The sequence below is a fragment of the Anneissia japonica genome, unplaced genomic scaffold (assembly GCF_011630105.1).
Source record: "Anneissia japonica isolate Jap-2015-1 unplaced genomic scaffold, ASM1163010v1 scaffold288108_len519018_cov203, whole genome shotgun sequence".
Lineage (NCBI taxonomy): Eukaryota > Metazoa > Echinodermata > Crinoidea > Comatulida > Comatulidae > Anneissia > Anneissia japonica.
This window is the reverse complement of record NW_022728501.1, coordinates 4,649-20,642: the sequence shown is the minus strand read 5'-3', so window position 1 is coordinate 20,642 and position 15,994 is coordinate 4,649. Positions and strand designations below refer to the sequence as shown.

Below are 15,994 nucleotides of genomic sequence, written 5' to 3'. Positions count from 1 at the left end.
TCATAAATGTAGGCCTTTTTGATTGACTACACTTTTTAAAAAATAAGAACCAGTAAAATTTTGCCCAGGCTCATTTTTTGTTGTTATTTTTTGAAAGATTTCAGGCTCATGTTTTATTCTTATTTTAAACGTAGAAAATTGTCATTGTACCGGAAAAATTGGCGCCTGAAAAATAAGCCCCCGAAAAAATGACCCCAGAAAAACTGCCAGGTAAAAATGGCCCCAAATGAGAGAGTACACCTACTGTACCGTACTGTATTTTATAGAGGGTAATATATAGTCACACCTACTGCACGAAAGGTATAGATATAATTTTTGTGTTTTTATATTAAACAAACAATAACAATAATAAAAACCTAATTTGATATTTACCTTAGACTTGATTTGTTCTTATTTTGTTCTTAATTTTCAAGCAATTTCAGCCTCAGTGTTCTTAAAAATAATGTGTTCTTATAAAAAAAAAAGTGTAATTGAAAGACTACACTCGATTTCGAGACACGACAAGCTGCATTACCAACCGGTGGTGAAATAGCAGTTGGAAATAGTTACATTGGGAGTTGGAATAATTACGCTGCCGGCTCGTAATTACTGATAACAACTTTATTATGTCATTGTTTTTTAAATTGAATGACTGCTTGCTAAAACCATTATCAACGGAATAATTTCAACTTTTCGGTGTTAGTGTTCCCGAAATAGAGTTATTCCTATTCAGGGGACACCACATTGAGGTAGGAAACATTCCGTTCCGAAACTGGAGTTCTATTTCTAAAGTTGCTAAACCTACTCTCGTTGGTGGCGCTTTTTAATGAGAAAACCAAAACAACATGGCTGCTCACATGTTTATTGTCAAGTATCCAAATGCTAGGAATGATGAAAAACCAGATGATAACAGATTCTTCGCAAAAGAAGAAGTTTCAGAGGTAGGCTCCCCTAGCCTAGGCCAATTTTGCTAGGCCTAGACTTGTGTGGGTATTCCTAGCGGCTAGGCATAGAGGTGAGGCCTAGCATAGGCCCTAACTAAGTAAGGCGCCGCTACGCAGGCTAGGCCTAGCCAGAAACTAACTAGGCTGAGGCCTAGCCTAGCCTATTGGTTACTGCTGTACTTTAGTAGCGCTAGGTCCCTCCCTGGGCCTATCATCAGTATTAAGTTAAGACTAGGCCTAGCTAGAGTCATCAGACTAGATATGTTGTTCGAACCCGGGAGCGCCTTCGACGGTATATTCCCTTCGACACGCCCACTTCAGTTTGTTAAACTGAGTATAGCCTGGCCTAGTAACAGGTTAAGGCCTAATTCTAGTCTTGCAGACGTTCCAACACATAACTCAAAATTCAGGAAACCAGATAAGTATAATTGGCCATGCTGTAGTAGGAGAAATGTGCTTGATAGTTTCAGGTTCTCCTGATATATTAAATAAGACATTTAATGAGTTGACTTGTCCATCCAGTCTGCAAGCCTGTATTTCTATGGATATGCCTTTACTCGGATATTAGGTTAGGCCTCCCTATCTAGGCCATGATTGGGGCAATAAATCATTCCAATTTGTGTACTTAATTATATGTTCAATACCAATTCACTACCAGAGGCAGAGCTGCTGCAGGTCCCCAGGGGCCAGCCCAAATTCAGTATATATTGTACTGTAGTATCAACAAGACTTTAAATTTTTTCAGATTTTAAGAACTGTGCTGCCATTCCTTGGAATTCAAAAACAAGTAATGACAATATCCGAAAACGAACAATGGGCGCAAATTACTTTTATTTGCAGCACAGTGGAACTTACAGAGAAAGCCCTCAACACACTATCTGAAAGAGGAATTGGAAAACACTTCCAAACATCTTTGAGGTATAGTAGGCTAAACAACAGCCTTGTATTGAAGTATTGAAAATTACAGTACAGTGTAGAGGAAAATTCCGATACTGTAATTCTAATACTTGGCAGTGGCTCTTTGTTGGCTAATTAGTAACTATGTGGCTTAGCTAATCAAATTGAACCAGATGCATGTAAACAATCAAAAATATTTTGTGATGCAATATTTCAATTCTATACAACAAAAGAATAAGAAATAATTCTTATCTACAGTGATTACAGTTCAAGATTCAAGATATTGGTGCATTACCTAACACATGGTATTACCAGTCTGCGTAGAATTACATGCTAAGACACATTAAAAAGTAATAGTTTATTTACATAATACAAAACAAAACATGATAATTATCACTAAGTACAGTACTATAATTGTTGTAATTGTGTTCTGAATAAGTTAATATTTATATGTAAAATTATTTAAATTCAATAAAAACGTAAATAGCCCTGTTGATTTCTAATTGGTTTTTTTTTTCTATAGTGTTATTCCGGTGCCCATTCACCTTGCGGACAACAGTGTTACAGGCTCACAGGAAGATCTCAATCCTCAGACGGAGGATATTCAAAAGGACACAAAAGTTAAAAACTTTGTCAAGTCAATACGGTCCAGATTGATTGTTGCTCAGGTTGGTCTCTATGCAAATCTTGAATGATTGACTATGCATCAACATGTCCAACACTCCGCTTTACTAGACACACATTAGCATCATCTTCGTCTAACTCTTTTTTGTCTTCGCTAGATTTGGCGATTTGAATCATATAAAAAAAATCTTTATTCTCCTTCCAGAATTGTTGAAGCTCCTAATCACCCCATATATTCTTCTCTTCCTCAATAGCTATTTCGCACACCCTCTCTATGTCAATCATAATATATGGACCAGTAAGATTACATTTTTTTGCATGCTTGCTTATAAAAAGTATTTTGGTGCTGTCAAATGCTTTACATTAATTTTTTTCCATTGAATTGTGCCATAGGTAGTAGAGCAAGTTAAAAGTTCATCAAATCTAACATTTGATTTTGTACTGCTTATCATATTAGCAAGGTAATTTATATTGCTTTCATTACTTTTATGTTTTAAGCTACGTTCACATCAAGCCTGGATTCCGGTCCGGAGTCCGGAGAAAAAATCGTGAGAAATGGCTTTAGTGGTAAAGAATAGAAGCGTTCACATCTACACAGTCCGATTTTTTCCCTGGACTCCGGATTCGGAGCAATGGATCAGAAAGCCATTGGAAACGTGAATCCGAACGGATTTTTATTTCTGACCAATCAGCGACAAGCGTGAATGACCCCAACGCTAGCTCTGAAATGAAACAGCTCGAAAAAAGTCAGCGCGAGAAAAGATACTGTGTGCCGTGCCGGGATTTGTTTTTGCTTTTTAATTTTATGCTGTATTTTAGGCGTAACTTGCATCACACATCAAACAACATATTCACTAAAAAAGATAAGTATATTTCTAGTTTTCTATATATGGTTAGTTAAACCTTGTGAACATTATTAATTAGTGGTCAATATTAATATTAAAATAATATTTCCAAATTTGAATTCCACATAGTTTGCTAACGTCGGTAAGTTTCAAATAATATCTGGTTTAACCACGAGAACAATTTGTATATAAATGTGAAATTGTTAATAAATACAAGAATCTGTTGTACAATGTCAAAATTGTTGTTTGTATGCTTACTCTGATTTGATTTAGTTATTTTAATTAAAAATGTACTGTTCCTCACAAATAGTTGCATTTTTATTTTGAATTGCTTATTTATAATGATCACAAAAGTTAAGAACTGTCAATAAGAAAGGTTGCAAAAATAAATTAGTGGTATGCTATAAATACTGTTATAACAAATTTTCTGGTAAGCTTATAGTTCATGATAGAGTCAACATAAAGTAGTTTAGATAGGACTAAAGTGCAAGTGCTGCTGTAGGATGTATTTTTGGGGAGGGGCTGAGTGAGAAAAGGATAACTGTGGCACGCATTGCCATCTGAGGGCCTTCCGACCAAGCCGGGTAGATGGTTTGGGAGGGGGTATCCTAATGAGATTTTTTTTTTCAAATAGGACCTCTGGATATCCAGAAATGGCGCTCTCTCAGACTGGAAAAATACTCTTCAGTATTTGATAAAGTACAATTAAGATCTATAAACTCAGCTCAATAAACACTCATTTCATTTCATTAGGCCTACTTTTTTTTTTGGTCTGACTGCCCAACAAACTCTGGTCGTCGGAGAGCTTGACATGTCCCATGGGGGTCTACAGCACCCCCCCCCCCCCCCCCTCGGCTGCCGCTGCCGCCGCCTGGTGTTATATTTAAATTTAACATGATACTAAGGAAAAGGTAAGAAGCTAGGATTTATACACTATAGGCCTACACTAAGCCTAAATACATAGTAATTTGGCCTAGCCCCCCCCAGGCCTACATCTGTCCTAGCTAGCTAGTTAGGCGGGCCTAGGGCCTACCTAAATACAGAAATTGTAAATATTTGTCAGGCTCAGAAGCACGATCAAAACTGTTTGTTTGGTCCCGGGGTCTGTCTTCCTCAGTTTATTGAATTGACCCATTCGGATCTCTCATTTTTCTTCTAATTTTGACGTCTTCCACAGCATCCTCGACATCACCGTAGCTATGTTGACGTCGTTCCACTTGGTTGCTTCCTTTGACCCCGACGCTTTGTTCCCCGGACGCGATGTGAACGCACAACCGGAAATCGTAACCGGGCCCGGATTCCGGTCCGGACTCGGGACCGGAATCCGGGCTTGATGTGAACGTAGCTTTATAGATATGCCTCTAATATTATTAACAAACTTATTTGCTATTTTGAATTCATTCATAAACCATAATAGTTTTATTACCTGGAAAAAATAAATAAAAATAAATTTGAGTTAAGGATTGTTTAAGCTTTGGAGTACACTGTTGCGTCGATGCACCATGAGCATTTCTTCAGATGGATACCGGCGCAAAACGAATTTTAAGTTTTATTATTATTAAAACAAATATATATTATATAACTATCTGCCTAAGTGTGCATTATAGATCTATACCAATTAAATAGATGCATAAAATTATGAACCAATATTGAAATATATGAAATATTGGAGATGATGTTATGCCTTTACTGCATTTTTTCTTTCATTCTTTTTATTTGTGTGAACAGTCTAATATCTGCAATTGGTTTATCGGAGGACAGTTCTGTGGTATTGGTTGCCAGTATGCTAATATCACCATTAATGGTAGGTAAAGCCTTTCTAAAATAAAGTTTCAACAATACTTGGAATCGAGCTAAAAACTGGTTGTTTAAGTTGTCATATGTTGTAAACCTTTCCGTCTGCCAACACTAAAATATTTTTCAACATTAATTTATTTGATTTTTTTTCTTTCAATCAAGGGACCAATCATGGGAGGTACATTTGGGATTGTAATCAAACACAGTCCATTACGAAATATTGGAATTAAGACTGAGGTTGTTGGTCTACTCATGTGTGTTTTCTGTGGTAATTAGTCTTTTGAATTATATATTATAGTGCTGTCTGCAATACACATTATTTATTCAGTGTAAATATAACTCCATGACTAAACTAAACCAGGATATAACCTATACAGTCAAACCTATACCTACAAACACAAATATGATTAAGCAACTAAGAAACAAGTTATTATATTAGTTAAACAGTCTCTTTTTTGAGTTATGTACAACCATTGCAATTGATTTGTGTATTTTATAGAACTGTATACAATACAAACAATCTTGTTTTTGTAGGGCTGTTATTTGGTTTTGTTGCTTATCCATTTCTTGGTGATGTGTGGCCAACTGATGAAATGAAAAGCAGGTAAAGTTATAAGCATTATTGATTCTTAGATGTTCCTTCTTACTAGTGGCAAACCATTGACCTCCCTTCAAAACTTCAACAGAATCAAAAACGAAAGTTATTACTGTAAATATTTTTTATCTCATTTTATTGTATATAAATACATTCATGATTCAGTCAACTCTTCTGTATCTGTATCTACTTAGTTGTTAAAATGCTTGTTATCACAATTGTTAAACTTTGTGCAAATATGACTTTCCAGGGACCTAGATATCATGATTATCTATCAAAATCCCTGACCATTAACATTGAAGTAAGCTTGATCACTATTATTAAATTATTATTAAAATTTGTAATTTTATTTAGTTTCTTTTAAGTAAATATTAAAGTGTATGAAATGATTATATCTTTATGTACTGTACATTATATTACACCACTTCTGAAACCAGAAAACTAGTCATTGGATTGAACCATTTTATTTTAGGGGTAAGCCTCGGAGTCTTCTTATTGGTCTGTTTATAGCGTTGCCATCTGGTGCTGGAGTAGCATTATCAATTCTTGGCAACAACACTGGTTCCCTTATTGGGGTTGCAATATCTGCATCTTTATTGCCTCCTGCTGTTAATGCAGTAAGTATAACAATAGCCCCTTTCAGACAGAGCCATGAGCACGCTGGCATGGGTTTCTGTCTGAAAGGGTCGATACGCCAATATGCCGGCTTGCTTTAGGCCACCTCGCACCCTAATAATATTGCCTTTAAGATAGACATTGCTGCAATATTGCGGTAATCCTACGTCACGATACCATGTGATACTACTTCGTTGCTATTGTTGCAAAATGCCTTCAACCGGACGCCATTTTCTCTACTGACAAACCAATGATCCTAAATTCTAACGTAATTATTAAGATATTGTATCTTACTTTTTCTTTGTAAATTTTAATTGATTAAATGTGTGTTCAATAACTAATATAATGCGAGCTTTTGTGTTTTTAGTACATTTTGATGGTAAAATATTATATTTAAAATGCCTATTCCAGAAAGCCTATGAAGTCATTCAGGCGTAATGAATGGTAACCTACGCCTGTTGACAACAGAGAGCGCCACCTGGCGTCGTGATGACACAACTGCGCTACTCCATAGAATGGCATAATATTGGCGGTTTAAATACCACCGCACAATTGTTTCCTAATTTAACCTTGTTTGTTTATGCATAAATGCACAAGCCTGCTTGATTGCCGCAATATCGAGTAGACCCTTTCTAAGACAGAGCAAGACAGTAACCGCAATATTGCAGCAATGTCTATCTGAAAGGGGCTTATGAGTTATTATAACTGGATGGACTACAGGCCAGAACCCTCATCATAATTACTACATTAATTAATATCCTATGTGGTTTTGCATGGGATAATGACCATTTGAGATTGACCTGGATCATATGCTGATAGCTTGGATTTGTAGTATATTCAGTAGTACATAGTCAACTTGTGTGTATCAATAACAGAAATTGTTCAACTTAATATCACAGTTGCGATGTAAGTGGGTAGAAAAATAGAGTATATTTATCATAATAAAAAAATATAAATATATGCAATCTTTAAATTTACGCATGATTTGTAGTAAGAATATGAAAGTGCACATTGAAGGTTGACTTCTAAATTCAAATTTTTGGCAATAACATTTTTAAATAAACACAATTCTGTAATATGGTGCTATACAAGCCTATTCTCATAAGATGCAGTTTATGCATGGCTTTACCTGCCATTTATATTAAGGTATATTTTATTCAACAATAAAAACAGAGGGCAGCATTCACTGAAATCTCTGTGTACTTTAAAACATATTTTAAAACAGTCATTCAGCAAAACAGTAAAATAGCTACTTATACTGTAGTATTATAACTATGATATGTTCTAACTTCCACCACCAGGGAATGCTGTGGGCCACTTCAATTATTAGTGCATGCCAATCGATGGTGTACATAAATACAACAGACATTCCAGATGCAGATGTTTATAGTTCGTCAGAATTGGCAGTGGCTGGGACACTGAGCCTAATACTCACTCTGTTGAATATACTTTGTGTTTTCCTGATGGCTGTCTTAGTTATGAAGGTACATATTATTTTTTTGTATATTTCATCAATCAGTCAATCAATTAGATGATTTTTTTTGCTCACAGACTTGGTCTACCATATTCATTTTGGAGAATTGTGCGTGTTTATCAATAAATAAAGGAATCAATGAATAAATCAATCAAGTGATTTTATTGCTGAAAGATGGGTTCACTTGTAAAAAGGTACAGTACTTTAACTTTGGCTGCAAAGGTATTTTTGCTAGATATTTGTATTTTTGAATAAAGATACCAAGAGAAATTATGCGGAACATAAAAATGTCTTTGAACTGTATGGAATTAATTTATCTTTATAAATGACCTTTATTCACTGCACTCTCATGAAAACTGTTGTTTGAACTTTTGGCACTACACTACAGTATATCAAGGTATCTCAATATTGAACAATGCCATATTTATATATATCAGTATCAGTAACTAATATATTTATTTTCTAAATCCTATACTTAATTTTTTTTTATCTGACCTGGAAAATCTCTTTTATCTGTTAAATATTAAGATAAAAGAAGTGGCACCAAAAACCAGCACAGCAACAACTCATCAGTTTTGGAAGAATGACATTAAGGTGAGGATAAGTCACTTACACAACAAATTAGTTATATATCTCTCTTTAATTACATTTATTACATGGTTTATGTTATGCCTAACAAGGTTTTTTGATGAATGGATAGAGGTAGAAGAGATCATGCAATATCGATAAATTAGTGCATAGAATATGAGATAGCAAAATTGCATTGAATATCAAATAATGATGCAACTATTGCCTTTATAATATGTCTTGTGATGCTCACTTGCAACATATAGAGTTTATTTTGTCCGAGCTTGTCATATATTGATTGATATTATTAATTATATTACTATTTATATTATTAAAGTATTTGTGTTGTTGATGATATTTATATTCATATTATACATTCATAATATTCTCATTGATCATTAGTATATTATTTAATTTTGCATATTTTGTTGTTACCATTATTATTATTTTTTATTTTGTTTGTGTTTTCAGTTCATATCTTCATTGTTGTCATGGCGAGACTTTTTTTATTCCTTGTTTCACGTACTTATTTTATTAAAGATCATCAGAGGAGGGTCGAATAAAACTAAAAATAAAATTTTGTTTTCTTATTTAGCAAATAGTTTTGCCAAAAACAGCGAGACGGAGAAGAAAAAAAAAATTTTATTGGTGAATGTAAAATAGGATGGTTAAATGCTTCAAATGCAAAAAAAAAAAGTTTACACTTTGAGGCAATAAAATTTATTGGTAATATAATTAGGAAGAAATATAAATGTCTTATCTTTGGAGATTTCAAGGCAGCAGAGGACGTAATAAAAATAAAAATTTATTTTTTTCTGAAATTACCAATTTTTCCTTTCGGCGGGTGCGCTAATTGGCCAAAAATAATTTTTTTTTTTTTTTAAATCATCAATATTTACAGTCGGTGGGTTCGCTAAACAAGGTATAAAAAAGTCTCGCCTATGTATTCTAATAACTTTTGTGCCCTTTTGCTAGGTTGCCAGAGAGTACTATGATGTGATTGGAGGAAAGGCACAGGGACAAAACATTGGCAAGAAATTATTCCAAGATTTTCAAAAAGTAAGCATGAGACCAAGATGTGGTTTTTTTTCAAATTAAATTATAAACTGCCACTAACACAAAATAGCCTGCAATGAAAGTCTAGCTTTGGTGCTAATCTTGTTTAATTTATATGACAGACTCTAAAGAAACTAGACCACGGTGAAGGGTCAGGTACAGACACATTGAAAGGTCGTGAAGCTGCCTATGTTGCTAGAGACTTTAAAGCATTACTCAGTGCACTAGAGAAGGAGACACATTATCAGGATATTGTCCAACAACTGAATGAACCACAACTGGTATGTCTTAACCATATTTGTTTATAACAATACCATGATTAATATCAATTAATATTATGATATATTGTTGTTAATTGCAAATTAAAATAATGGTACCAGCTGAGACAACAACATTTATTCAACAAAAATATTTATTCAACAAAAATATTTATTCAATAAATGAAAATGAATTGCTTAAAAACATTTTGTAAATATTGATTTATTATAATATTGTATTTAATGATTCAAAAATATATATATATTTTTAAAAACTATACAAGGTTGTCTCCCAGTATATAAACCATCACCTCAACTGTACTGTAAACTATTTAGAAATATCAGTAAATCCTACCTGTCAGGGAGCAATTCAGATTAAATTAAAAATTATCTCTTTCAAACAGAATGTATCAAATCAAATACCAACATCACCAAGTGAACCAGAATGGTTAGGAAACTTAGGCTGGAAGTCTAACACTTCCACCACTACGTCTCAACGATCACCGTACCGAGAGATCTACAGACTGGTCTCACAAGATGATTATGTTTTTCCTGGAACTTCGGAGCCTCAGTCAAGACGTGATAGTCTACATGGATCGTATTCAAAAATCACAGCAGAAGCACCTAAGGAAGATCCTGTGTAAAATTAAGTTTGTCTTTACTTTTGCTGTGTTCTGTGAGCTTTGATCACAGTAACATATGTTCAAAAAAAGCAGTATACTGCTAAATCAACACCAATTGACAACAAGAGCACTAGAATATATTTTTAAAATTGTTATCACTGTAATCAACAACTAGCTACCACTTATAATACTCTCATATTTAAACTTGCGTTCCAACAGACATGTTCTGATCATAAATTGATATTTTAAATAATGTATATGAACTGTAATTTAGAGATAGCATTTTAAAAATTGTTTATTGTTTTTAAATGAGCTATTCAATATTTTATTGATTTTTTTTAGTTTCCCATATGTTATGAAAGGTGGTATAGGTTTTATTAATTAAACAAATATTAATAATGATATATAATTTAGTATATAATATTTATTAGTTTCAATAAGATACATACACATTATAAAACAAAAATCATCATGGAATTGAAAAATGAATACCTTGTATACATGCTTAACCAGAAACATCTCAAAGATGGACATGTGAATTGGACATGGAAACCACAGGATACCTCTTTAAGCCCAGAGGCTTGTCCAGAATCTAAAAAAACTTCGAAAATATTCAAAAAATAATTAGAGTTAAATTTTAGTCAGTTGCGAAGACAATGAAATGGTAGTATTTAATTGTGGAAAAAGGTGTGATAATTGAATTGATTACTGTAATATTTCTGATTGGGGGATAATTACTGAATATTCTAATTAACAGATAATAGACCTCACCAGTGTGTCCGTCAAACTTAACAACTGACCAATCAGAACAGGGCGAATAGGAATGTCTGCGTATGTTTTTACACTGTCATTTTGTGGGACCTTGGCAACAATATCCAAAGGGCGGGGCTTAGCAGAAAGATCAATTTAGCTGGCAAGTAGGCCTGCAGTAGTTGAGGCCTCCATGATTGTTGTAAAATAGTGCCTTAAAAAATTGCATTTTGCATTTTAATTTTTAACATAAATTCAACATATAGTTCACATCAATCAGTTTCGACTGGATGTATGTTTGATCATGTAACAGTACTGTCCTCCCAAACGTTTTGTTTGGTAAAACAAGAAGACTAAAGTTTGGTATACATTATAACATTCTGTAGATTCGGGGGTGGATGCTGGATTTAGTGGTAGGGGTACATGCAGGTTCACACCACCCCAGCCCCAACATGGTTAGAGATGGGTGCGGAAATTTTGAGTATATGGACCTCTAGGTGCCCGGAAATTACACTCTCATACCTTCAAAATCTTACTGGTAATTCATATTAACAATATAAAACAACAATCATTTTTCTTAATACAATTTAGGGGATGCGATCGCACCGTCTGCACACCCCCATCCGCGTAGCTGGCGATTTTTTTAACGTAGGATAGTTTGGTGAAATTTCATGAATTATTCATAATCATCCTTATAGAGCATATTTTGCGCATGCGCTATTTCCAAGCCTAAGTCAGCCTCACTGATCAGCTGTTCTGTGCACCTGCTGTTCGATTTAAAAAATAATAAACATGCTTTGATTTTGGGCGAACTTAGCAGATACAATTGATATAAATGCGGCTGGGCGGATGTGGCTGGTTGGGTGGACGTGCAGAAGGGGTGATTGCATCCCCTCAAATGAAAAATATTTGTTTATTGTTGATATGAATTACCAGTCAGATTTTTAAAAGGTATGAGAGTGCAATTTCCGGGCACCTAGAGGTATATTCTCAGAATGTGGTATATTATTTAGTATTATTATCTAGAAACCTTTGGTTTATTAATGGCAAGAGGACCATGTAGGCCTATATAGGTATTCCCATCAGACAGATATACCAGGTGATAAGTACGCAATAGAGCAATAATAATCACCTATATATACATACATACACAAAAATACATACATACATATATATACATACATATACATACATATACACATATACATACATACATATACACATATACATACATACATATACACATATACATACATACATATATACATATACATACATACATATATACATATACATACATACATATATACAAAAGTATTAAGGTACCAGATCGTCTGGGCAGAGTGCTCAATACCACTAGGTGTAGAGCTTAATAAATCATACTACAAAAATGAAATTGGCTTAATCATCATGTTTATTCTCAGACTACAAATCTGTTTAATATGGCTGGCCACACTCGTCAGGTCGAACTACAAAACATGAATGGCACAACTTAGGCCTACAAGATCATGCATATTATAATTAGGTATAAAGTGAACAATACATAGCATGTCTAATTGGCTGATTATATAGAGATTGTTTATATTTTTTATATCAGGAAGATAATGGCTTAGTTATTTATGACTGAGTAAAAATTTCCTTTTATGTCTGCATGTTGATACTAGTTCATTCAATACAGTTAAGTGAGCATAGCTCAAGATGACATATGATAATGAATTAATTACAGCCTTATTTGTAAGATTTTCATGATTTTTCCGAACTCAGTACCGGTAGTCAAGAAAGTGATTTGCAGTAAAGTGGGTTCCAAACCACAAGTGGTGGCACTACTCAAATTACGAAAGTGTTAAGCACAAAGAAATTACTGAAATGGACAAAATTTCGAAGGTACACATTCTATAATAGGAAATGTTAACTTCAGTATTAACTATATTTTCACAGGGACCCGATAGGCCCCCGACGGCCCCCTTTTCTGGAAAGTAAAATAAAATTTAAAAAAAAAAAAAAAAATAGAAAGAAAGAAATTATTGGTCGCCTAAAACGCCTCAGAGGTTATTCCGGGAGTCATTTTCATGACCCCCTATTTGTCTCTCGATTGCATCACCACCTCCTTTCGGACATCTCTGGATCCGCCCCTGTTTTATGTAAAATTAATCAACTTATATTGGTATTTTCACTAGCCTCCGTAGGTTATTCTACTTATCGCGAAGAAAAGAATTGACCATCCGTCATAAATCCTGAAAAATCCCAAGAAAATTATTTTAAATACAGAATAGTTCATCAACGAAAGTTAGTACGGTAACTTCCAAATCAAACAAAATAAGGTTTCACCGAATCCTTGAACTGATTGCTAGCAAATTTAAGGGTCTATAAAATAGAATATAGGAATTTATTTTATATACTGTATTGTAATCTTATAAAAGCAGAAGAATCATGTTCACTGCTCCGAAGAGACTCGCTGGAACGTACGGTATTCACAGGCACTCTTGTGAAAAATTATGCTTTATCTAACAAGCCTATTCTACAAATAAATGAATAAATCATAATTTTATTCTCATCATTGGTCACACTGCAATGATCTCTACTATAATGCCATTTATAATAATAATGAAAAAAAATGGCAGCTCACATGTTTATTGTCAAGTACCCACTTATTAGAAAAAATGTCTTCCCAGATCATGAGGATAGAAAAAAAAATGATGACAGTTTCTTCGCACAAGAAAAAGTTTCGGAGGTAGGCTATTTTTTGCTGGCTTGTGTAGGCCTGCACCTATAGGCCTGTTGTTTTGGGGAGATATCTGGGATATCGGGTCGTTTCGCTACTGAGTCGTTTTGGCCCGGATAACCTCGGCCTTGCTTTTATAAAATAATTCATCTAATGATTTTATGCACTGTTTAGGCCTCTGCTGGATATGTTTTCTATCGTCGGCGGCGGTTATTTTTCAAGAGAATAAAGAAAACTTTCTTAATTTGATATAATGGTACTTGTCCATATTGTCGGTGTTGCTTTTCTTTTTTTTTTCTTTTTTTGATATGAGGATCTTTCTACAAAAACAATGTGCATTAAAATAGTTTTGTCGTGGTCCCACTATGGTTGAGGCTGAGGTAAAAACAATTATGACTGTCTCTTATACACATCTAGATGTGTATAAGAGACAGCTATATTATGTAGTGTAGGTTGAGACCAGATCATTCATACAACAGTGCTCGATGCAGGTGCAGAGCAATCAAAAGAATATGGTGCTTGGTTAATTTAACACTTTATTGCGCTACAGGCTGTTTCATGAGGTACTTCCTCATAAAGCATGTATATGTACATATACTTAGCACCGTAAACGCAATATAAACAAATATGTAAATAATAATATTGCTAATGAACAAGATGTTATAATCATATCAAGCATAGACCTTTAACGAAAAATTTCTTATTTATTTTATAAAAAAATAACACAATTGTAATGAATGAAAGAGCTGGCTATGTAGTCTAATAAAATATAAATTCTTGTATTGTTGTATTTTTTTTATTTCGTTTTTTTTATACAAATTTTCGAGAGCCACCTGACAGTAATTAAGTTTACATTTTCGGCAATCCTGTCACGTATTGGTGTATAATTATTCTTTTTTTCCGTTTTTTTTTAAATTTTTTTTTATTAATTTTTAATGGCGAAGTAAATGAAGTGAAATGAAACATGTCGTTATGCTTATGTTATACTATATACCACCACTGTATTAATACTGCAGATCTATTATTATATTGGTTACGATTCACAGGTTTTTTTTGACAATTGTTGACAAAGGCTACATTATTTGATTATTTGAATCTTATAAGCTGCGACCTATAAGCCGATCTACCCGCTAACCATGAGCTCCACTATGTGTGAGCATTTCCTTGTATGAGAGAAGTTTTATGAAAAGCGTTGACAAAGACTACAGGAGTCAAGTACACCAGTAAAAGGTGTACAGGCTCAGTGTTTCTTAATTTTTGGCCGATTTTAGGCTCAAAATGTTCTTAATTTGTTCTTATTTTTACAATTTTTTCAAACATGGAAAATTATTATTATACAGTCAGTATATTACTTTACTGTATTATAGAGGTTATTACATAGTAACACCTATACAGCAAAAATAAGGTACAGATCGGATTTATTGGTTTTCCATTTTTTTTACATATATAAAACCTCATTTAATATTTTACTCAGCCTCAATTTGTTCTTATTTTGTTCTTTAATTTTTTTTTTTTAGCGATTTTTGCCTCGGTGTTCTTATAAAATGTGTTGTTTAAAAAAAAAACAGTGTATTCGGTGAAATGTATTTTAGTGTTTCTAATGTCTAGAGGGCAATTAATGGTTCCTTGTCACCAGATGCTTGGATTATCAGATCCTTAGCGGATCGTTAGGGAGATCCGTCCCATTATCTGTGGGATGCTGTAGGCCTAGGTCAGCCCATGAACCAATTATTAATAGGTCCATGGTCAGCCTGTGTAGTATTTCATCGTATTGTCATTGTTGCATTTAATGGGTCAGCTTGTTCCCGCTGTTGGATGTGAATTGAAATAATTTTAAAAAAATATTATATAATATTATATCGTATGGCACCTGAACTAGAACCAACTGGGCCATTGAGGTTCATCGGGATTAGAAGCAATCATCTTTGCACTCTTGCACATTGAAATAACTCTAGTTCCCGATGTATTGGGAAAGACAGACTAATTGAGTAATAAGATACGCCCTCATCGTAAACACTTCACAAGACTGGATTTTGAAGATGATGCGGAGTTTATTATAGGAAATATTTCTTGTTTATATATAGTAGGCCTACACCTACTAGTTTCGTGCATTCGAGGTCTCTCTCACGCTTAAGGCCAAAATCTCATGAATAAATATATTAAAAATATGTGTATATCGGTACTATCTGCAGGCCCGTAGCCAGGTTCTTCCAAGGGGGGGGGGGGGGGGGGGGGGTGGGGGTCTGAGG

General features: G+C 34.1%; 1 protein-coding gene across 1 annotated transcript; it reads left to right on the top strand.

Annotated features, from left to right (window-relative positions):
- The first annotated feature begins 813 nt into the window (after positions 1-813).
- Positions 814-11,906, top strand: LOC117114210. The gene is made up of 13 exons (XM_033257806.1): positions 814-920; positions 1,669-1,841; positions 2,344-2,488; positions 2,838-2,905; positions 5,018-5,093; positions 5,249-5,354; positions 5,621-5,690; positions 6,154-6,298; positions 7,598-7,780; positions 8,299-8,364; positions 9,313-9,396; positions 9,516-9,674; positions 10,055-11,906. The coding sequence occupies exons 1-13, from the start codon at positions 825-827 to the stop codon at positions 10,292-10,294; spliced, it is 1,611 nt and encodes a 536-aa protein (XP_033113697.1). The 5' UTR covers positions 814-824; the 3' UTR covers positions 10,295-11,906.
- The last annotated feature ends 4,088 nt before the right edge of the window (positions 11,907-15,994 follow it).

Excerpts from the sequence above, each read along its gene's own strand:
- LOC117114210 (XM_033257806.1), top strand. The coding sequence starts at position 825 with ATGGCTGCTCACATGTTTATTGTCAAGTATCCAAATGCTAGGAATGAT. Across the intron at positions 921-1,668 it reads CAAAAGAAGAAGTTTCAGAG|ATTTTAAGAACTGTGCTGCC; the intron begins GTAGGCTCCCCT and ends AAATTTTTTCAG. Across the intron at positions 5,691-6,153 it reads ACTGATGAAATGAAAAGCAG|GGGTAAGCCTCGGAGTCTTC; the intron begins GTAAAGTTATAA and ends ATTTTATTTTAG.